General features: G+C 40.0%; 1 protein-coding gene across 1 annotated transcript; it reads left to right on the plus strand.

Annotated features, from left to right (window-relative positions):
- The first annotated feature begins 342 nt into the window (after window positions 1-342).
- Window positions 343-13,889, plus strand: LOC141798293 (zinc finger FYVE domain-containing protein 1). Its single transcript, XM_074680165.1, has 12 exons — window positions 343-1,015; window positions 1,951-2,232; window positions 4,505-4,727; window positions 4,867-5,084; window positions 5,245-5,351; window positions 7,342-7,450; window positions 8,276-8,373; window positions 8,468-8,585; window positions 9,501-9,671; window positions 9,838-10,030; window positions 11,280-11,378; window positions 12,004-13,889. The coding sequence occupies exons 1-12, from the start codon at window positions 899-901 to the stop codon at window positions 12,234-12,236; spliced, it is 1,968 nt and encodes a 655-aa protein (XP_074536266.1). The 5' UTR covers window positions 343-898; the 3' UTR covers window positions 12,237-13,889.
- Window positions 13,890-24,434: the final 10,545 nt, after the last annotated feature.

Below are 24,434 nucleotides of genomic sequence, written 5' to 3' on the forward strand. Positions count from 1 at the left end.
TTCCCTCCTTTCTCATATCCTTCTTTACCTTCTTCTTAGCTGCTTAAAGTGATACCCTAACATGATTTTCTATGTATAATTGTGTGTTAGACTATGGCTTATTTCAGTCATTCTTTAAACTGTCTATCAGCAATATAACCCTGGAAGGTGAACGGAAGGAAGGAAGGAAGGAAGGAAGGAAGGAAGGAAGGAAGGAAGGAAAGAAGTGAGCAATGGGAGGAGTGAAGGAATGGAGGGATGAAAGAAGATGCTCTTGGAGAAGCGGCAATGCTAGAATCTCTTCTTCTTTGTCATGTTAGCAGCAGTGGCGCCGCTCTAAAGCCATTCAGTGACATGTGATATTTATAGATCTGTGCTAACAAATATTTAATGAACATTAGCAACCAGCTCTAACATGGCAGTACTGCTCCAATAAAACACTCTCTGCCTGTTATATAGATACTTTGGTTCTCTATTTGTTGTTGTTGTGGTTGTGTAATTTGGTGCTCATGAATATAAATATTTATTAGCCTCACGTGGTGTAGCAACTAATTTAATGTGAGTTTGGTGTGGTTTGTATAATTGATTTAAGGTGTTAATGAGTATTTTGGAATACAGACTGTGAGTGTGGTGGCATTATTTCATTTCTGCTTTCTTCTCTTCTAAATTGTGCAAGTTTGCTGATTTAAAGGCTTTTTGTTGTTCTACTATTTGACCACAAGGTGGTGCTACTCAAACAGACAAAAGACCAAACCTACGCATTGTGCGTCGTACGTCACTGCTGTCGTGCTCTATGGCTCCTCCCTCTCGCAGCGTCATCTGTCCACGCGCTGTTGTTGTTAATGACAGTCAATCAGGAGTCATGTTGAAGTTTCGTTTTCACCGTCACAAACATGTTATAACGAGAAACTATTAAAACATGTCAGAGATTCTCTTGAACAAAGGTGATAGTATATCGACCAGCCCAATGAAGGCCGAGGAGTGTCCAGACGGTGGCCGGAGCTTCCTGCTCGTGGATGAACAAGAGAACCTGCAGGTAAAGTTAGCTTCAACTGAGCTAATCGAGTGGGTGCTAACATGTAGCTGCTAGGCTAGGAGAAGTGAAATCACGCTCTAGTAAAGGCCTTTAACCAACTGTTTTCACTAACGATAGCGGTTACAGTGCTGCTACATGAGCTTACTCGCCTTAAAACACCGAGTCAGCGTGAAGTTGTTTTTATTAAACCCAACAAAGACAGTTTGTAAGAGGTTGTCTTTCATGTCACTTACTTCTGCGATCTGATGATTTGCATTTCATAATAACTTTGTTTTGATGTTCATGCTGTTAACGTTAGCTTAGTTGTGAGAGACAGTGTCCTCATCAAGCGCTCGTAGCATCCAAAATAAAGCAGCTAACACTGGGAAAGTCCCTGATGAGTCATACAGCACAGCTGACCCACAGGGAGTCAACCTATTGTTGTGTTATTACGACTGCAGGGCAAAGTGTAACCAATAATGCTCACTGTAAACTTCAAACTACATGTATGTATGTACAGCAGTCTTTTGAGTATCATTTATTGAAATTTAGCTCAGTAGATATAACCAGAGCCTTTATTGCAGAGATTTATGGGCTAAGTGTTTGTAATCTTAGGGGTGATGTAATATTTATTACACACTTTTCTGCTAACAGCCCTCCAAATATCTTTGTTACCTTGAAACTGCAACTCATTTTTACAGACCAAAACCATCTCAAAAGTTATCTAAAAGAAATATTTAAAACTACTTGGGACAGAAGAAAATGGCAACTAAATGTCATGAATAAGTATTGTCTTAAGCTATATAAAGCGCATATCATTGTAGAAACAAAAGGTTTTTTCAGTTAATTCAAATTGTCCTTCCAAATATTTTCTGATGTCATTAATTTGTTCAGACAGCTCTGAAGTCCAGTCTTCTGTCTCTGAACTGCTTTTGGTTTGTCGATCCCCCTTTCAGGTTCGGGACGAGTCTGAGTTTTTGGACAAACTTGGCTGCGGAGACGTGCCTGGGGTTAAAGTTCTCTCCATCTTTGGCAACACCGGTGATGGCAAATCCCACACCCTCAACCACATCCTGTTTGGTGGCGAGACTGTGTTCTACACCTCCAAGTCCCCCAGCTCCTGTACAGTGGGCGTGTGGGCTGCGTACGACCCTGCCCTAAGTCTGATTGCCCTGGATACAGAGGGCCTGTTGGGGGCTGCAGCCAATCAGAACCAAAGAATGAGGCTGCTGCTAAAGGTAACTCATGGCAGTTTTTCTGTTTGTCTTCGTCACATAATATACACCTCACTTTAATTCAGTCCTCTTTATTAACTTTGAGATGAGGAGCACTGATAAATTTGGCCATTGTTGTTTGTAAATTTTATATTACTTTGACAAATTTTCTGGCAACAAGCGATCAAACAAGCTCGATACCTTTTCTTTTTAAACTGCACACACCCCCACCGAGGGATACACCCACCAAGAGCTGAGTATAAACCTATAAACTATACATGTTACAGTACCGGTTTGACTCACCACACTGAAGCGTCCTGAGATGATCTGTGTCCAGGTGGATTTTCTTCCTCCTGAGCTGCAGAACCGTCCGGGTCTGACTCGGGGTCCAATACAAAAGGACGTATCCTACACTCTACCATTTTATTAGTGCTATCAATGCCTTACGGTGAAGTTTTGGCAAACAGCAAACTCGCTCGGTCTGCTCCATTCAATGTGGCGATTTTGTAAATACTGCCATGCTGCAAAAACCGCCCCCTGGCTCTACCCCCTCCGCCCCTCTGATAGAACTGACCAATCAGAGCACAAAGAGCTGTGACGTTGCGAGGTTACTGGAGGCCATTCTTGAAATGGAGCGTTTCAACGAGATCTTCAGAATGGTCTAAACTGAGGATATTGAGAATGCTATTGTGGGGCAATGAAGGAACTAAATGACTTGTACTGAGAGCAGAAATGCTTCACAGGCATCCTAGTCTGGCATAGTGAAAAGGAGAAACAAGCATGATATGTCCCCTTTAAAAGAATGAAGCTGAGAAGTAACAATAGCTCATAAGGCATGGTGGTGTAACCTAAAAATAAAATCTCAATTTTTTTTGCACCACGCTCCAATCAATATTTTAAAGAATTTCTACCTCTTAGAATAAACTTGGGACTAGTTTTTATGCTATGAAGCAATCAGCAAGTCTTTGTGATCATCAGGTGTTCATTGGCTGTTTGGAGGCTGACACAGACCATGTTTCTGTTGTAAGGGAATAAAACAACATCCCTTTCAGCTCTTAAGTAATCTTTTCACTTTTGTGTTAAACCCTCCTGTTGGGCAAAATACTTGCGGCTGGGCGGCACATACCAGAGTCTGATAGTTTTAAGCATGTGAATAATCTCAGGCTTGTCCACTGTATATATACTTTGTATACAAAGGCATCATATTTTAAGCCATATGGAGCACAACTGCATCAGTACAAGCTTAATATCCACCATGTCCCTTTCTTGTAAAACACAGGGTACAATAAAATGATTTCTATTCATTATGCTGACGTTGGCTGCTTTAAAGTGGGTGTTAGTGGGCTGTAGCAGCCTTGTACTTGTTGTAGTGCTACACATTTCTCCCACTGGTCATACTGCTACTTTGGAACAAACTTTGCAGGCGACTCTGGTTTGTTCGAGGTCTGGTGCTAAATCTGACTGGATCTCAGTGATTGATGAGACTGTGCCTTTTTTGTGAACAAACTCTTAATCAACAGCGGCAGCCATGGTGTTTGTGGGTCCCGGTGGAAGTTAAGGAGAGATGAGGCTGTGAACTATGGAAGTCCAAAGGGAGTAGCAAAGAAAATGAAGTGTGAAAATTTAGAAATTTGTTTTTCCCTGAGACCTTGGAACACACAACCAACTCTTTGATTTCTGCAGATCACCCAAACAGTAACAGGAACAATCACCGCATGTATAGACACTGGAATTTGCTTTATGCATAGACATGAATTGGTGACAAGTGTTTTTCATGTATTTATTCGAACTGCACCAACAATCAGCTGATTCTTTAATATTTTAGAATATTGCTGTGTGTAGTTATCACATTGAAATAAACTTGAGGAGTGAGAGTTTATCATGTGGTAAAATCAATGTATGAGGTACATCTTCTTCAGTGTTTTTTTGTTTGTTTTTGTTTTTCTTAAATGCAGTAACCTTTAAAAATGTATAATCATTTCTATTATATCAGTCCGACTGAGGCAGACAGCTGCTGATTTTTCCTTTTTGTGTCAATGACGTGTCTAATGGCAGGCTGATTGCCTCCAATCTATCCCAGCACGCGCAAAGCCTGAAGCAGAAAGCCTGAGTTTACGAAGATCAAAATTGGCTTCATAACACCCTAAATCTACAATGAAAATGTCAGGTTTCTTGAGCAAGCTTTGCAGTTTAGCAGCGTAATCTGTAAACTTCAAATTAAAGGTGAGCGCTTCAACTCGAAACTCTCCTAGAAATGTAGAACGACCTGTTTAATTATCTCCCCCTTCTTTTCAAGGTGCTGGCGGTGTCTGATATCGTTGTTTATCGCACGCGAGCTGAGCGTCTCCACAACGACATGTTCCTGTTCCTGAGCAGTGCCTCAGGAGCTTACCTGAAGCACTTCACCCCAGAGCTCAAGGCCCTCTCCACTCGCTGTGGTCTGGATGTGCCCCTGTCTTCTCTTGGACCTGCAGTTATCATCTTCCAGGAGACGACACACACTCAGCTGCTTGGTCATGGTAAGACTGGAGAATAACACTCACTGCCTTGAACCCACAAAAACTGAATTTCAAAGGCTTCACTTCTTACCATTTTCAAGAGACGTTTTGTTCGCTCTTCTGTTCAACAAAGAACCTTTTGCTGCTCTTTCCTCCATAGACTCGAAGGTGCCCGGCCACGCTGACACGCTGCTTCAGAGGCGTTTTCATGACCTGAGCTTGGGGACAGAGGCCTTCAGCTCTGTGCAGTATGTGGGCACACAGACCATTACACCTCCCACTGATTACAGCAGGCTGCTGGAAGCCGTCAAACACCAAGTGAAGAACACTCACACACGCTCCCCTCGGCAGCCTGGGATAGTGTTTCACGCTCTGGAGGTAAGTTTTGAACTCACACCTTCAGAGTCAAATCCACTTTAAAGCAGAACTTTGTAGTTGTCACAGAGCGCCAGAGGAAGCTTTGCTCCTTGTTTGTGTTAACCTGATGCTCTCAAATGTTTCATGCTGTGATCTTCTACAACTGCCTTTGCTTCCACAGGCCTTAAGTGACCGTTTCTGTGGAGAGCTGTCAGATGAAAAGTTGACCCTTTACTCTTTCTTCCCTGATGAGTACTTCACTTGCACTGCTGTCTGCCTCTGCTGCAAGTAAGTCTGCACCAACATTCTTCTGCAGGGCTTTCTAAGTCAGTAGTTTTTCCTCTTTCATGTCTTTTGACAAGCATGAGGCGCAAGACAAATGTAAAACACAACAGAAAATCGCACACTGTGATTCACATATTACATTGTTGGATCCTAGTAAACATACAGACTCATGTTGACACCTGAACTTTGTTACGACACTGCTGCAGACTCACATTATAAAAGAGCTGTACATGATGGGTGTTGGAGGTGTCAAACACAGTATGGCAGTGTGACAGGACCGGTTAAGTGAGAAGAAAATGCTGAAGTCAGGAGGAGGACGAGCTTAAACAGGTGCTTTTGTTAGTATCTGCATCTGTGTAGAATTCATACAGAAAAACACTAATGGTCCAATTTAACAAATCTAAGTTTTCATTACAATAAAGCAGGATAATGTTCAGACTCTACCATGAATTAAACACAAAGTTTGATATTAATCTCACCTGCAAGGTCGCTGTTAGGAATATGGTCATTAAAACACTGCTTATAGTCAAAACTGAGGTACTTTTATATTTCATCTGCATACATCATTTTAAATCAAAAGAAGTATCTTTAGCTGGGTTTTCTGTTATCCGGTAATTACCGGACTTTATCTGCCGAAGTCCGACATATTTCAACTACACCGGTCAAAATGTCCGGTAAAAATGATTATTCCCTCTTATCTTTTATGGATAGGCCTGGTCTGTGTGAGACACAACTTTTTTTGTATTTTTTTCAGGCGGTACTAAACTTGTAGCACTGGCTTCATTTACTCAGACAAAGCGCACAGACCAACAACAATACAGCAGGAGACACATGTCGAAACAGGCGAAACTTAAAAACTGTTTAACTTAACAAAAAAGTTCAGAGGAGAAAGATGGTGGTAAGGCTGAAATCCCGAAGGCTGCAGCAGATGATGTCTGAAGAAAAGGAAAAGTCAGTCATTTCGGACCGAATGGAAGCTTCTGCTGTACAATATTAATTTTAGTTAACTAATTGAGTCAGTTGATGGCACTCATTTTATTTGATATTGCCTTTGCTTTAAAAGAAAGTTTTATAAATTGACATGCTTTGATATTATTCTTATATGTACGCCGTATCATTTTAAGTCTGCTCCTTAACGTAAACGTGAGGATCCATGTAAACTTAATGGCATGACCTTAAAAGCACCAAATTAGTTGCCTTAATGAATTTCATTAGTAAATAATGTGAAGACTTGTAAAATATAACTTCCATGGGGCTACTCACTCATGCAGTGACAGATCACCCTATAGAGCCCAAATGTCATAGTTGCTGTCGAGGTGCGGATCCTAACTGTCATTATTCGGGAGCTGTCCTTGGGACTCCGCTGTTTGACTCCTCATTACCCATTGACGCACAGTGCAGGGTTTTATAATCAGTTTTTGGAATCAGTCCACTCAGGTTGTTACACAACTTTACTTTGAATATAGAACAAATGTTTCTAGTACCAAATTATTTATGTTTTTAAATCGCTTTGTCATGTATAGCGACAAAGATTACATCGATTGAAAATACACCCCCACTTAATAATAGGAATAGATTTTTTTTACAGGCTTTGCAGGCGAGTAGACTTTATATATATGTCCTGATCTTTGGGCAAATCTTTGAATAAATTCCCCTACCACTCTATTGAAATTTAGTCCGCACAAAATTTGACAGGTGAGGGAAAGTATTACACACACACACACACACACCACACACACACACCCAGCCGCACGGAAGCTGGGGGGGTATACTTTGCAGCATTTAAGCTCAATAAATTCAGATAATATTTGACCGGGAAATCAAACGCTTGTCCGGTAAATTGAAAACCTGCCGGTCACATTGTCCGGTGCCATTTTTTTATAGGGGAAACCCTGATCTTTAGATTACTATTTGGTGTCAACTTATTTGTTTATAGCAACCCCTGGCATCTTTCATGTCTTACAAAGCTTTTATTTTCCCCTCTTGTCTCCAGGATTCGCTGTAAAAATGGGATGAACCACATTAGAGACAAAGTCCCCCACATGGCAGATGGTCTGTGTCAGTACTCACACGGTTACAACAACAAAGTCCTGATTTGTAAGGTGAGTGCTTTTAGCTCTTAGCCCTGTCAGCCAGATAGAGTTTACTATGATGTCAGTTTTAGTGAGTAGTCTTACGTCTGATACTGTCAAGCCTAAGTCCTTTAAAACCTTTTGTTGTAGCCTGTTCTGCAACAATGACCTGAAATGTAACACCAATCTGAAATGTAATAAAACCTGAAATGTAGTAACTGGTCGGCAACGTAACAAAAATGCAGAGCCTGAATTGTAATAAAAATGCAAGACACCCAAAATGTAACAAGATGCTGAGCCTCAAACATAAAGTTTTGCCCAAAATGTAACAAATTGTTACTTTTGGGTTTTATTACATTTTTTATGACATTTCGGGCTCTGCACTTATTTTACATTATGAATTAGGTTTTGTTTCATCTTTTTTATTTACATTTTGGTTTCTGTTACGAATCAGGCTCCAACATGCCCCCATACTCATGTTTTACGTCTAAGACTCATGGTTCTCAGGGTTTTTGATTCTTTGTCAGATATGATCGACTACCTTCTGAGTCTTTAGGTTATGTCTTCCTTAAAAATTCTGGTACATCAAGTGTTTTTAGGTCAAATTTAAAGGGACACCTGGGCAGAAATATGTTCCCCTGGAAAAATGAATGTGAATTATTAATATTGAAGCTCACTTAGTAACTCATTCAGAAACACTAACAGATAACTATGCAGCTTTTCTTAGTGTGCAGTGATATAACTCAAAATAGGACAAGTCTTTTTTTTCCTGGCTCCTCTAGACCGGTGGGTTTAATGAAGGACACCTTGACATTTTTTCTTTCTGTCATCTTTTTTTATGCCTCATGTCTTTAGAGGTGCTATGAAGGCGGAAGAGAGATGATGGTTGTTCCCAAAACGTCAGCCTCCACTGACAGCTCGTGGTATGGACTGGCCAAATACGCCTGGTCGGGGTATGTAGATATGTACATATATACACACTCACACTCACACATCTTTCATCACCTTTAACACCAGTGTCTCATGTTGTCTCTGTCTCTATCCCAGCTATGTGTTGGAGTGTGCCAGCTGTGGTGTGATCTACCGCAGCAGACAGTACTGGATGGGGAACCAGGACCCTGAGAGCAGTGTGGTGCGATCTGAGGTCAAGCATGTCTGGCTGGGGGTTAGTATTCCACTCTCCTCCTCTTCTTACTTCAGTTCTTGGGTACTGGTTGCTTTGACTTGGTATTCACTGGATAATCATTAGTCTACTTACCTTTGTCTCACAGCCAGAGAAATCATTTAAGCTACACTGATGTGTCAGAGCTCTTTGATGGAGACTTTTAGACTTCAAAGCTCTGTTTACGGCAAAAACAGACTTTTTTTAAACAATAACTGAGACAAATATTCCTAAATGTTTTTTGCTTATAGTGGTGATGTGTCTTTATCACTTTAACTTATTAATGTTTCTTTGTGGAAAAAAACAGCCATGGGTTACCATTTAATTCATCATGTGCATTTACATTCTGCTCTTTAAGATGCCTCAGCGTCCTTTGTGTTAATGGTGCAAAAGAGTCACTTCTCAAGTGTTGTTTGCTTTGCCTAATGAGATTAGTGCAAGTTTGAGTGCTTCTTCTAACATGTGCAAACAAATGACCAGAGTGATTGAAAGGTCATGTGATGTGTTTTTTATGGATTGAGATTAATTCTCTGTTTAATTCTCTGACACTGTTGAAAAGTTTTTGTGGACATTGGTTATATTTGTGCAAAAACCTGACACAGACAGCCTAAAAATTAAATTTGTACCATTCTAAAAATTTATTTGGATTAACTGGAGATGTGCATGTTCTACTGACTAAACATTTTATCATGAAAAACTTTAAAAAAGCAGAATGCAAAACATTTCCCATTACATCAACACCAGAATATACACCTAAAAGTTAGTAATCATCAGTCTCTGCATGGGTAAATAGAATTTGATCCTGAGTCTGTTTCAGTCAGTCTCCTTTATCTGTCTGTCACTATTATTTTTTGTCAAATCAAATCCAGTTTAAAATTCCTAAACATTCTTCTCTTGTATCTGTCTTTCTTCTCTCAGGCGGGCATGTACCTGACCAACCATCAGAACGCAGCCCAGAGGGTCCTGGACGGGATGAACTACATGATTCAGTCTGTGTCTGAGTACAGCACCGGCCCCACCAAAGCTGTCACTGCCTGGCTTACTGACCAGGTGGCGCCACCGTACTGGAGACCCAACGCAGACATCACTGTGAGTATGAAGCCAAGAAAAACAGCAGATGCTGCAGGACACTTTAGATAACTAGGAGCTAATTTGTAAAGCACATCAGCTTTGTAGAATGACAGCATGAATGCACAGAAGTTGTTTGACTGCATCTAGCCCTCTATCACTAACCCCCTCCCTTTGTACCCCTCAGGCCTGTCATGATTGTCAGAAGGTGTTTGTGGAGGCGGAGAGGAAGCACCACTGCCGATCATGTGGTGAGGGTTTCTGCCATCCCTGCTCCAGTCACAGGATGCCGGTGCCAGAAAGGGGCTGGGGCAGTGGCCCTGTCAGGGTGTGTAAGGCCTGTTACCGACAGGGGGGACCAGTTGAGACCAACAGCCAGGGTGAGGAAGTATTTGTGAAAAGACAGTCTGTGTTACATTAAATCTAGTTTTCATTGAACACAAAGCTTTCCTTCAGAGGATTTGGATTCCTTCAGAGCAGGGACTGAACCAAATTCTGTCCTCAAAGTATTAATTAATTCAATGCACAAAGTGATTGTTGTTAATCATCCATTATGGCTCCATACAAACTGAGGTAACAGTGCTGTTTTTATTTTAGGGTATTCTTTGTTCTGACATAGTTCCCTTTTTTTGCTGAAATAGTCTTCTTTACAGTGGATGAGGATCCCACAGCCAAAAAAAAACTGTGCAGAATGTGAGAAAGAAACTCTGTAGAAGTGGCGACTGCATGCCAGTAGAAAAGGAACGCTGCGTCCTAACTTTGAGCAACACAAGAAAGCATCAGCATGAAATGTGGATTTTTCTGCTGCTTTGAGCTCAACTTTTGTCAACGTCTTACATCACCTTTACTTAAAAGTTTTAATGACGTTAAATTAAGTAGTTATCTATCTTAAGTCTCTATCTAAATCCTTTGGAGCTGGAAGCTTTGGATCATGTAAGGACACTGATGACGTACTTCCCATAGTTGGTTTTGTTAAATGAGTTGACTCGGGCCAAGGCACAGATCTTTCAGACTTGGACCCACATGCAAGTTTTCTTTATGTCTTATTCAGCATCAGTTCCTGCCAGGATGACTAAAAAGGTGCCATGAATCAATTTTCTCTTAGGGACTTAATTTAGTCTCTGCTTGACCTCGTTTTTGGGGGCTTGAACTCAGACCCTAAACACTGTGGACCAAAGACCACATGAACTTGAACTTTAGGGACGTGACTACAACTCTGATAGTAAAATTCACATTATTCAAGATGCAATGCAGCGCAGTAGCAAGACACTCATCTGTTGAGTCTTTTATGGCATTGAGACAGAGGAGGGGTCAACTTTGAATTTTGTTTTTTAAAAATGTAACTGACAAATTCTTTCCGTTTTTTCTGAAAGTGTTGCATTTATCAGTACTATTTCAGAACCAATCTAAACCTTGATGTCTAACTTTTTTTCAGCTGTTGACATTGTAAAATGTTGTTTTTACAGACAGCATTATGTAAGAAGCACTGAAGAAAAAGTGGCACATTTAAGCACAGACTAACGAGTCTGACCTGTGCATTGGAAAAAGTCCTGTATAAGTAATATAATGTGAATAACCCTTAACGTTTGGTTTAATATTCTGATTGTTTTTCACCCTCCTCTTCATTAGTGTGTAAGGTGGAACCTCGAGGTCTGATAGCTCGCAGAGTGACAGAGGTGGCCCAGTCTACCCTGGACATGGTCACCACAGCTGTGGACTACCCTCTCTGTGAGTGCAGCTACATTTTTCTGTCAAACATTTTTTTAACATGAGCTGATGACACATTATTCCTTAGTTGAAGGGATTTCATTTTCTGTGATGTTTGTTGAACACACTGAAGTTTTATGTCTGCAAAGTTTGAATAAATCAAAGTAAATGGGCTTTTCTTACACGGTTGCCATGATTTTCATAACCCAACCTTAAGCATATCACAAACTAACTTTTGCAGTGCGCTTAAGATGGTAATACAGTGCAATATGGCGGTAACTTTCTGACACCCCCTCCTTAAAACCACCAAAAATCAGGAGAACCATGAGGCCTTGCTTTGACAGTCTGTATTCATACAGAAAATCAAGAGCAAGTCACCTTTCTGCTCCAAACTAATGTCGACTACAAAACAAGTGGGTCACTCTGATTCAGTGGTTCCCCCACAGTAGATGTGTACCATTTACAACCCATGAAAATATTATAGCAGTTTGGAGATTGACACTTGACTTTTAAAGAAGCTTTGTATCCTGTAATGTTAATACAGTTTATATTTATTATTTGCTATGTTAGGAGATACACGTTTCATCAAGAATATTAAAAAACAACCCCTGAATGAAATCCTGACTTCATCATCCCCTCCCCTTAGGTTTAGTGAAAGACGCGGCTCGACCTGACTACTGGGTGCCAGATCAGGACATCACACGGTGCCATCAGTGCTCTAAAACCTTCACTCCAGTCATGTCCAAGCACCACTGCAGGGCCTGTGGACAGGGGGTGTGTGGTCCCTGCTCCACACACATCAAGCCTGTCCCCTCCAGAGGCTGGGACCACCCGGTCAGAGTCTGCGACGGCTGCCACGCCCGCACGGATGACCTTTAAGAAGTCTCCCAGCAGAAGAAAAAACTCTTAAAATGCTCTTCCTCCCAAAAAAGCCACTGTGAATCCTGACTGCACTGCGCCAGTGGAGCAAAGGAGGATTTACTCAGCAGCACTAATCAGCAGAACTGGAATCAGCCTTGGTTTTGTGGGTTTGAAACTTAAAGTGGTCGCCAACTATCAGTGCTAACCTATCAGTTTTTCATCGGCCTTCTTCGAGTAACTGATCCGGCAGTAGTTATGATCACAGATCCCTTTTACTACAGTCTATCAAACTGATCAGACACCAACAGGAAAGAAAAACCAGACACGATTTTAACTGACTGGAAGAAATGTTTCAAAAGTATCCTCTCTTCTCAACAACTGCAGAGCTTTTCCATTTTATTGCACTTAAGTGAAGTCTTTGCTTCTATTTAGCTGTTTGCACGGCCCTGCAGATCACCTTCAGTTTGAGAACATTTCTCCAGAGGTGAAACAATACAGTGATGCACTGGGAGGGCAGATTTTTGGAGAAGTTTTAAACCTCTCTGAGAATACTGATCCATGTTTAGTGAATATATGATTACGATTTTGCATTTCACACAAGGTCTCTATAAGAAGAAAGGAAAGAAAGAAATTCACATATATCGCAGTTAATTTTTCAACAAAGCATCAGTTCTCTCCTGTAAATCCTCTTCTAAGGGACGTCTGAGTCCTGCTAGTCTTAGCAGTGACTTTGCTGCTGCCTCTGCTGAGGATATATGGATGAAACCTTTTAGTTTCACTTCAAAAGTAAAGTGTTCATTGTTAAAGTGTGCATCACATGCGTAGGATAAGAGGCAAAACAGCATAAGGTTAAGAGGTCAAGTGATCAACTAATAGGTGTTCAGTTTGACCTAAACTAGGTGAAAACAACCAACAGCTTGGGCTGTCTCTGCAGAGCACAAACATAGACATCGCTTCAGGTTGTTCTGGTTTTATCTCCCCGTCTTGAGAATAATGAAAATAGACAGAAGCAGAAAAACAGATCAGTTAAGACCCAAATTTACTAAACCACGTGCCTGTAGTACTCTGTGCTGAAAAACCTGCAAAATGGACAAATACAAGCTTCAGCGTGTGCCTTCATGAGAATCTTGACTCCTTTTGCTGCAGCTGCTGAGAGTTGTTTTTGGGATGCTTTAATCTGTATGAGGCGTGATACGATTAATGCCGCCCTAAATGCAGAGTAAGATCATTTACAGCTTCTAACGTAACGCCAACAGCTGTATCTACACTATGGTGAAATGGAAATGAAATGAGTAGCACAACACATTTAGACATTCCAATGTATGAACTGGACATACATATGCACCGACATAACTTACCTTTCTGAAGTTATCATAGAAAGTATGTGTTAAAGCTTTTGCTGCTGCAGGAAACTCTCTTAATATCAGAATTCATCAGCACTGGACTGGACTGTAGAGATGTTTCAGTGTTAAAGAGATGCTGGAATCACTTCAAAGAAAAGTGCAGATCATATGAACGTTAAAGGAAAATTGAGCTCTTGACTGAGCGCGTTAATGTAATGTTATCCATTAAATTTTAAAGATTTTTTTCCACAAAGATTCAGCATTTGACAATCTGTTTTCTCTTACATGAATCAGGATTATCCAAATAAAGAAGGGAGTGACTTTGTGTCTCTCAAAATGTATTCAATTACTTACCCCCCTTTTTCCTTTTTATTCCATCTTTGTAGGCTTCCCCTCAATGATCAATGTGTGCTCGATGTGTATGAGCAGGTTTCAAACATCACTGCAAAAGTTCAGGAAATGAAAGCCAAATGACAAATGGTACAACCATCTGATGGTAAGGCTTCAATCAGCAGATATAGATCTGTTTGTTTCTAAATTAATAGATTTTTTATTTTTTTGTTTTAGCCCTTGTTGAGTGATAAACTTTTCCAACATGTTTATAAGTACATTAAAATGAAATTAACAGTTTTTTGGTGTTTTTTGTCATAATTGATCATATATATGTTTTCTTTGTATCATATAACTGATGTCCTCAAGTTATGCAGATAGTTCTATGCAAATCATAACATTGATGCACCTTTACCTTTAAATAAAGAGATACACAAAGAGGACCAAAGTGTAAAAAAACGTTTGGAAATAAAGGAATGAAGGCTGGCACTCTTTCATTATGGTAGCAATCAGTTTACAGATTGTTTACAATTAGTTGTTTGTGGAAGTTACTTTTGGCCCATGCAGTGAACTCCACTACAGAGTCATGTATTTTTTTTTTTTTTTTTTTTTTTATAAATCACAGTGCCCCCTGAGAACCATCCAGTATTGGGGGGGGGGATGTTTTTTTTTCATTTAATTTATTTTTTTATTTTTTATTCCAGATCCTCTGAATCTTTTAGTGATGTAATGAACTGTAGATAATAAAATCTTTTTTTTTTTTTTTTTTGCCAAGGGATATTATCCTTAAAGTGTTTCTGATAGACTCAACCTCTTGGGAATGTCCTTTTGATATCCAGCATGTAACCCAACTTCTTCCAAATTAAAATAATTAGTTAGCTGATGTTCCTCCAGGGCATCCTTGCTGTTTTGTTTTGTTTTTTAATCAGTTTTTTGTTGAACCTGCCCTCTAACATTTTATGAAATTATTGCTGGCATCAGTTTTAAATATGCATATTTTCACAAACGACTCAGTGTTTAAGTTTTTTAATTAAGAAGTATTTTCAGCATTTTAAATACAAAAAGAGCTGAAATGCAAACCATCAGAAACAATAGTGATAATAATATTTGTACGCTAACATCCCAGATTTTTGAAATTGTGGTTGTTTGTACCAAACTTTCTGCAGCAGGGGCTTGGATTTATTGTTGTATTTAAATATTTTTTTAATTACTCTTTTAAAAAAAAAGTCATAAAAACATCTGTTAGTATGGGAGTCGTTTTCAAATGAGCTCTGCAGCTGTTAGCGGTAAAGATGGTGTCTCAAATGCTCTTATTTTCACATTTTGATGTATAACATCCAGACTGATAAACATCTCTCTGTATAAGTGGATTGTCAGTCAATAAAATGAAACATTTTCATTTGTCAGACATTATTGAAAGTTTTAATTCTAATCAAAAGAGTAATATTTGAGTTTTTGTACACGTTCCATCCCATCTGGTGTATTGGAACACCACTCCAAAGTCTCCTGTTTGTCAGGGACAGTCGTTTGACATTTAAATACTCTTCTGTCTGACTCCTGTCATGTTCTTCATCCTCTCTTCATGTTTATTATCCAGATTCACTGTGTATAACCAAAGGTGCAACATTTTGCCCCAGTCCTTGTGTGTTTTCCTGTATTACTTCCTTTTCCTTCCCACACTGAGCCTGTGCTGTGATCATGCAGCTCAGGCTGCATGTTGACCTGACATCAGTTTATTGTTTGTTCTTTGTATTTGCTTCCCTTGGACGTGTTTTCATATCCTCCCCCTCCCTCAACCTTCTGTTCAAGGTTATCTGGTGTTCATGGGGTCCAGGCCCGAGCTCTAATGGCTCCTTGACTAATATCCGTGAAACAGTTTGCAGCTCATTTCCTGCACTAACCAATTATACAAACCTATACATAGAGTCAGTGTGCAGGCTCCAGACAGAGGAGAGGGAGGAGGATGTGTATTTAGACTGTTAATAGTAAAATGAATATTCAACCACACAGAGCATTAATAACCTTTGAAACCAACGATATGATACTACACAATGACAGTAAAGGAGCTTAAAGGATGTAGTTTGATTTATTTATTTATTTTTTTGGTTTGTTTTTAACTAAAGTAGTGGGGTTTTTTTTCTAGTTCTGCTCCAGATAAATCTCGCTGCCCCATGTGACTGCGTTGCTAAGACTGTGTGTGGTCCTCCAAACCAAAACCACCAGGCTCTTCAGTTTTGTCTGCAGCCGTTGATGCAAAGTCTGGATCTGACTGTGACTGCTGGAACAGGTGTGTATTTGAACAATATGCTATTGTTCAGTGCTTAGTACCTGAACCTGGACAGTTTCCAAACAGGTCTTTCCAACAGAGCTGGACAATTCTACAGTTTGTTTTCATTTTATTTAACACACTCACACACTGAAAATAATTATGAATGAAAAGAAAAATCCTATTTACTTTAACTTAAATGGTTGGTTTGGTAACATTCTCATTTTTGTAAAGTTTACAACTATTGAAATAAAACCTTAGAAAGTATGGACTATGTCAGTGTTCAATTTATCCAACTGCACTCTGTTTTATTATCTATTTTTTTTTATTCAAAAGGCACTTTACAGTATTATAAAGCATTAAGCTTCTCTTTCATTCTCTGAATCTCTAGTAATAATTGATTTAAAGTAGGAGAACTGATACCCTGTTTGTTTTGCACATTTCCATCTGTATTGACTAGAACACCTGTAGAAAAAAAAAAGCAGCAGATAAAAAAAAATGAATAACAACTAAACAACAATCTAATGAAAACACTTCAGAAAGCAGAGTACTCTAAATGACACACCAGGGGATTTTGCTGTTCTTGGATCCAGTGTGCTGGTGTTCCACCAAAAACAGACAAACTCATCAGTTTTCTTATGGGAAACATTGGAGACATCTAAAAATAAAGCAGTGAGGATCTGAGAGTTATACTTGGAACATAAAATGATTCATGTTGGTTATTTAAGGCTTCAAAGAGGTTAAAGGACCTGACAAGTGAGTAGTGATAATCCGGACTGCTGGACATAGTGTCTGATTTTATCTTCTAGATTTTATCTTGTATTAAACAACATTATTTTGACGATTTTGTTTGACTTTTTCACATAACAGTAGAAATCCCAGTGCGTAAACATATGTCAAGTATACCATGGGTTTCAAAAATCAGATGAAGTTGGAAAACACTTTGACACATCAAAGTAAGAAGAGCTTATGTGTGGATAATAAAGGTGGAAATCACATAGGAGGGTGTGGTCTCTCCCTGTTAGACTCAAAATTCACATAACTATCAGCACCCTATCTTTCATCCCTTGCTAAGAATACAGTAAAAGGACTCTCATAAATATCTATTTTTTATTTTCATCCCGAAAATGTAAATATCAAAAAATCAAAATATTTGAGTTTCATAAAGTTGTCTGAGTTTCGGGGTCCCTGTAATAGCAGTTAATGATTTAATGCTTACAAACCAAATGTGGCTTCTGAAAAGCCTCTTCTGAAAAAGGCCTCTTAGCACAAACATTTCTGTCTTTAAGTGAGTCGTCAGTGAAATTGAAACAGTCTTCAACCGAATGAATCCCTCTCTACACAATAGACTTAACAAGCTCTCTGGCATCTGTGTTTAACAGGATGGTGTGATGTCTGTGTGTGTGCAGCAGTTATTCTCATGCAATCTTATCCCTATAGCCAATCAACGCTGTCTGCAAAGGTTACTGGAACAATTGCTCACCTTGAGACATGCACATAGAGCTGTAGCACCCATAAAATGGGTTGTTAGGTCAGCTTGGTAATGCCCTCTTCCTGCACATGGGGGTGCTAGATGAGCAGAAATCCTGTAGCTGCTCCTTTATACATTTTGTATGAGACCACCCACTGTTAGCTGTCCTGGGTGAGTCCCAGCAGGGGACTCTACTATAAAGCCGTCCTATTTGGAAGTCAGAAATTAGCATCCCTGCTACTAAGTTATTCATGTTTTAAGAGGCTGAAACTGCTCCTGTAACCAGAGCTGATATTACAGAGATGGTGCAGAGGAATGAAACATACGCTAGTCATCCTCAGTGATTCAGTGTGAGTCATATTAATACCAACAGAGGTGACTGAGTCTGTATATGAATACATACATGTATTTATGGCAGTGATGTCATCATGCATCATCACCAGCTCATAGCCAGATGATTACATAAGATCACAGAGCTGTATTAATACAGTGATCAAAGCTTTAGGGATTAATGTAAAAGAAAAACAGCAGCATTAGAGGATTTCCTTTAACTGTCATGTGTTTAAAGCCAAAGAGTTACTGAGCTAAACTAAGCTTGTGACTAATCACTCAACTGACTATTTTCCAAACTGTTCATCTCCATCTCCTTTAAGCTTATCAGGCAAAACAAAGCAGCCCTCTCTGTTTTAGTAGCATCGTAAATAAATTAAACATCCCCGCCTGGATAATCTGAATAAGGGAAACAATGAGTGAGTGAGAGCAGACTGGCTCTGGTCCTCTTTGGCACCCAGCGCTGCGGAGTGACAGCTGCTGGCAGGGAGTGGTAGGAACTGACACTGTGTGTGTGTGTGTGTGTGTGTGTGTGTGTGTGTGTGTGTGTGTGTGTGTGTGTGTGTGTGTGTGTGTGTGTGTGTGTGTGTGTGTGTGTGTGTGTGTGTGTGTGTGTGGGTGGCCTGAAGTTCAAGGTATGAGTACATTCTTTTAAAACATAAATCTTCAATGAACCATCTTTAAACTTGACCAAGTGGCACAACCTCCTGGCTGAAAAACGACGTGCCTAAGGCTGTAGTTCCTCAAACGACCTCTTGAAGCTGAATCCAAATGAGAGTCAATCCTCATTAAAGCCCATACTAGAGTACTAAATCTTGCAGCAGAAGAAAACAGATTAACTGTGTGAATTGGAAGTCCATTATGATTATAAATACAGGCATTGTGATTTGAGTGAAGTGTAATTGTTGCTAGCAGTTGCTAGGTGCCACCTCAGTTCATTCATTTACAGAACTTCTTGTCTTGTGTTAGCTTGTGTTGTTGGTGCTTTCAGGATTGTTTTTTTTATTCATGTCATGTGATTTATTATCCCAACAGACCACTGAAAAAGTCAGTGCTTTATCACACTATTTTTCGCCGGCACTCCACAACTTAGCAGGTATTAGAATAAGCACCAACTGTAGTTTGTTAGCTAGTTTGTTGACTTTTTTTCTGGCGTCTTTGTGCAAATGGAAGGAATGTTGACCTGGCACAACATTGTTATGCAAAGATCAATTATTTTAGAGGTACAGTGTGAAGAAATGGGATTATATAGCAGCATCTATGAGTCAGATTTTAGTTTGAATAGCTTCCCTGCTCACTTCTTCTGTTGATAAAGGGATGCTAGCCTCAGAACAGGGGTGTCAAACATACGACCCGTGGGCCAAAATCAGCCTTCCATGGGGTTTAATCCATCCCGGGAGATAAATTCAGAGGTTAATGGGAAACCTGGGTGCTTTATGAGTATGCAGCAAGTTTTGGTGCTCAATGAATATAATAATCAGGGCCACCATGACTCAGCATAGTGAAAAATACAACAACTTGCAAGGTTAACATGAGAAGAGAGAAGAGGAAACAGCAGTGTTTTTTCATCTGGAGCCTAGAGGTCAGTGGTGCAGCGATGAAAGCCAACTAGCATATTGCTAATGAAATAGCATTAGCATCAAAGCTGTAGCATGAGGGGGAGTTCATGAAAGAGTTCATGCTGAAGGCTGCGGAAGTCGTGTGTCCTGAGAAGTGACAGACTTTAGCCAACATTAGCCTGACTAGCTATACTGTGGAAGAGAGAATTTCACAAGTATTTTTTATGTTAAACAGTTTTTTTTACATGTTTAAAATAGTTCCTGCTTCAGTTTGTAAGGTGTGGGGAGTCTATGCATTGCTATGCTAGCTATGCTATGCTATTTTACTGGTCCAGCACACTTTGGATCAAATTGGGGTGGATGTGGCCCTTGAATTGAAATGAGTTTGACACCCCTGCCTTAGATGGTCTTTAGCTACCTTCATTTGTCAAGTTACACCAGCAAAATCTTCTATAAATACAAGTTATTTATGCACAACAAACTCTCTTTTCTTCACTGTCCAGCTTGAGCACTGTGTTACTAGTTTGTCAGTTCTGCTGCTGCGGACACACACGGCTGTGCAAAAAGGCTCATTCTAAATTTTCAAAAACATAGACACTTCTATATCAAGACAATTACACACTTATTTAAGTTGTGGTTACAAACATTACGTTCAGGTTCTCTGGGTTTGTTTTGCTGAATGCTTCCAATTTTTACACCTTGTTTGTTTTCATCTGCTGTTTGATCTCCATCAGAGATGTGAGCAAGCAAGCAAACAAGGAGTCTGCCTTATTTAACACGCTCCGTTGAATGAATAAACAATCACAGTGGGATTTAACCCCAAAGAAGAGATCACTGTTTTAAACATGTGAGGGTAAAACCAGTCATAGACTAGCCAATGAGAGAGCCAGGAACAAATGGCTTAACTTCACAAACCCTTTGCCTTCCCCCTCTGGCCTTACAGGAATCAAATGGTGATATAAGAATACCAAACTTCTTTTATCAAAACAATTAACAAGCCTTTCTGTGAAGTTAGGTCATCCATTCCCCAAAATGTTAGCTAGAGCTAAATTTTACCTTTGGACCCAGGCTTTGCTGTCAGACCAGTCTTACTGTGTAAGAGCTGATGTCCAGTTTTCAGATGGGAGTCTGTTTGACATTTGGACATGAATTTCCTCATCTGACAACAATGATGCTAAATTTGTATCTCTTATAGGTCAAGATGAGCAGAGTCGACAGAATTTGATGTGTTTTTGTGCAGATAGTCAAACCAATTGAGTGAATGTGTGCCCCTTTCCCCTGTGACATTTGTGGTTTCTCAAAACCCTGAGGGCCAGAGTCGGTATTTCTTGACGTCTGCATAATTCCACTGACACACACACACACACACACACCATGCACTTGAGCTCGCCATGGCCTGTTTGCTCTGTACACAATCATTCAAACGGATCACTGCTTCACTTCTTTCAAGCATCATACTAAACATATCCATTACTGCCCCTGTCATGCTGTTTGAACCAGCTGTGAACTGCACTGTATGCACACTGCTCACTAATCAATAACAAACACATGCAATTAATCAATGTAATTACTTCCTCCTTAAGCTCCAAAGCCTGCAAGGTCACATTGCCAACATTACATCTATCGCAATAAGCAGAATCAGACCTGTGTGTGTGTGTGTGTGTGTGTGTGTGTGTGTGTGTGTGTGTGTGTGTGTGCACTGAGATAGTGGAGTTAAAAAAGGTCTGAATGAATCTCAGACATGTCACTTAAAATTCAGGAAGCACGAGCAGATCAGTGAATATATGAGGTACTTGTCAATTTCAGGTGTATTACCTGCAGGAGATGCCAGTCAGCTCAACCTCCTTCAAGGGGAACTGTCATGGCTACCTGCAAGAAATGCTACACACAGTCACTGCTGTCTGAATCATTCATTTTTTTTGCATTTATTTCTGTTTGGAGGCTGCAGACACAATCAGCTGATTAGTCAAGGAAAGAAAAAATGTGTTGCGTCCGCCGAATAGAAAGAAACAAAGTGGCTGTGTGATGGAAAAGTAGAGGTTGTTACTAACCAGAGAGAGAAGCAAACCAACCCAGTTTCAAATGCACAGTCTTCTATAACAGTGGCTCCCAACCTTTTTTTCTTGGAGCCCCCCCCCTACTTGGTTCAAGACAAGACCCGCGGCTTGTACTGATCGAGTTCAAGATTGGTAACCAAAAAACAACTTCTTTTTTTTTTTTTCTTTTATGGATAAGATGGATAAAGACAATAAGAAATGTGGGTAGTAAAGAGTGAGAAATGTGAAAGGGTTGAAGCCTAGGGCTAAAACAGTAACTGCTGTGATGAGGACTATTAAGTGTAACATTTGCCTTGCCATCATTAGTAATGACATAGGTAGTGGACACCACCCGCCACCAGGGACCAGTATGACAGGCCCTTGCAACCACAGCCGACCACTGCTCCCAGTGGAGAGGGCTCCCCAGAGGAAACACTGGGGGTAGCTAAAAATACTAAAGGGATAAGAACATGTTAAGACTAAAGTATGAATGAGACAAGATTAAAAAATAGTGAAGATACATGTAGATAAACATGAAATAAGAAACCCAGGCTACTTAGAAATTAATAAATAAATAAATACTAACCAAAGGCTAAGCTAAAATCTCATCCCTTCTTAAAGTACAAGTATGTGTTAAGATCAAATTCAGTGTGTGGAGGATCATCTAGATTCGAATAGAATAGAATAGAATAGAATAGAATAGAATAGAATAGAATAGAATAGAATAGAATAGAATAGAAAAGAATAGAACTTTATTGTCATTGTAACAAGTTCAAGGAAATCAAAGTCACAGCAGCAATCAAGAAAACAAAAGTAAGAAAGTGTATAGAAAGTGCAAAAAGGTCTATAACAAAATCGATGATGACAGCTTGTCCATCATTGTCCAGTTCAGCCAGTCTCCACCTCCACAGGGTCCAGGACTGAGCTTCTTCAGTTATGCTCCATCTCTGTCTCCTGTATCCTGTCTGCTCACAGCAGGTGAAGCTCTTCCAACAAGGCGTTTGTGTCTGATGTTAGCTCTGTTAGCCATGTCTGTGAATAGCATGATGCTACTCTGCCCTCTGGTATTCCCTCTGTTGCTGGGTTAGCATGGCTAGCTCGTCCATCTTATTGGAGATAGATCTTACGTTCCCGATAACGATGGATGGAAGGACAGGTCCATGTCGTCACTTCTTAGCTCACACCTGAGAACCAGCACGTCGTCCTCACCTTCTTCTCCTCACCTTGTGGGAAGACATCAGGCCTTGTACCAGTTAGCATTGACATGCTAAAGACTACTAACAGCTGAGTTCACATGTAAACAATGCAGCCATGGTTACATGTAGGATCTCCAGACAAACACAGGAGAAAAAGTAGTAGAAATATCGCTGAAGCTACAAAAAGTTTGGTGTCCATGACCAACAAATGAGCCAAACAAAGTAATGATCCACCCCAAATACAAAGATTACAAAAAAGAGGTGAAAAATGACATGAAACAAAGACAAAGAAGAGCTGCTGCAAAAGGCAGCCATAGCCAACAAGGCGGTGCCTTGCAATCATTCCTGATCAAACTAAGTTTTCTCCCCTCTTTTTTATTTATTTTTTAACATCATTCCATATTTTAGAAGCCTCTAAAGGTGAATGACACTCTCTGCTTATTTGCATATAGAGTGAAAAAGTGAGATCTGATCACAAGCTGTCACTTAGTCACACTTGGAGATGCATTAATGGTCCAGGTGCGGCAGCGAGAACAAATTAATACAACAATGTGGTAACTGTAACTTCTGTGTGGATACTTCAGCTGGTCTCTCTACTCAGAGTCTGATCTGGACGATGTAATGTATGTGTAGAGGTCGACGGAGGTGTGTGTGTTTGTGTGTGTGTATGTGTGTAGTTTTGATGCATCATCCTGTCTTGATCTGACAATCCCGGCACGGCCCATTACACAAACACCATTACAGAGTCTACGCTCATACTGCTGTCAGACAGACAGATGCTCACACACACTGTAAGAACACATATGCATCACACTCACACACACACACACACAGGAATACTCTCCCATCTCTTATCTCATATTTTCTATATCTACTTCAATAAATACAGCAAATACACAGTGATGCAAACAAAAAAATAATGCATAACAAATATCCTGTTTGTGAAGATCCTCTGTGGCCTTTCAGGGGTTTTGCAATGACTCACAGCACACAAACCTCACACACTCCCTCTCTTATTATTGGTTAGAGGTAATCCAATTTCCTCTTCTGGCTGCTGTGTATGAAAACTTTCGACCTTCTAAACAAATCAGGAACAAGGGAGACCTCCAACACACTCTCTCTCGTGTACTTGTGTCCTCTCTGGCCTGGGGATAAATTAGGGTGAAGCTGAATTTTCAGCTTCCTCCATATCTCTCTTTCTTGAGCCGCTTTGAGTTTTGCGCACAGGGAGGCAATTTTTTGCCGACTGCAGCACTTTTCATCTGTTATAAATTATTCTTTCACTGTGTCGCCATGGAAACCAAGCATTTTCATCCCTTATGTGGGTTGTGTGCGACAAACTTTCAATACCAGAGCATGAACATGTGAACAAGACGATGAAAGAACATGAAGGTGTTGTACACATACATAAAACAGTCATGTCCGTGTACTTATTTCTGTGCATGCTCAGAAATGATAGTTTAAATGTAAAATACCTTGTGTGGTATCAGCTAAGATCAGGAAGTTTTTCCTTTAAATGTATTATTGGTGAATAATCTGGAGGGATTTATGAAAGGTTTAGCTCCTTAACTGTGATTGTGCTTCTAAAAAAAATCCTTAACTTATTTTATAAAAGAGAAAAAAACAGAGAGTTTTCAAAAACCTCTGCCTTGTAAGTCATGTTTAAACCTGTTTTGAGAGACTCT

This window comes from Halichoeres trimaculatus, unplaced genomic scaffold (genome assembly GCF_033239565.1).
Source record: "Halichoeres trimaculatus isolate MK-OKI-2021-1 unplaced genomic scaffold, fHalTri1.1 fHalTri1_scaffold_9, whole genome shotgun sequence".
In the NCBI taxonomy this organism is placed as follows: Eukaryota; Metazoa; Chordata; class Actinopteri; order Labriformes; family Labridae; genus Halichoeres; species Halichoeres trimaculatus.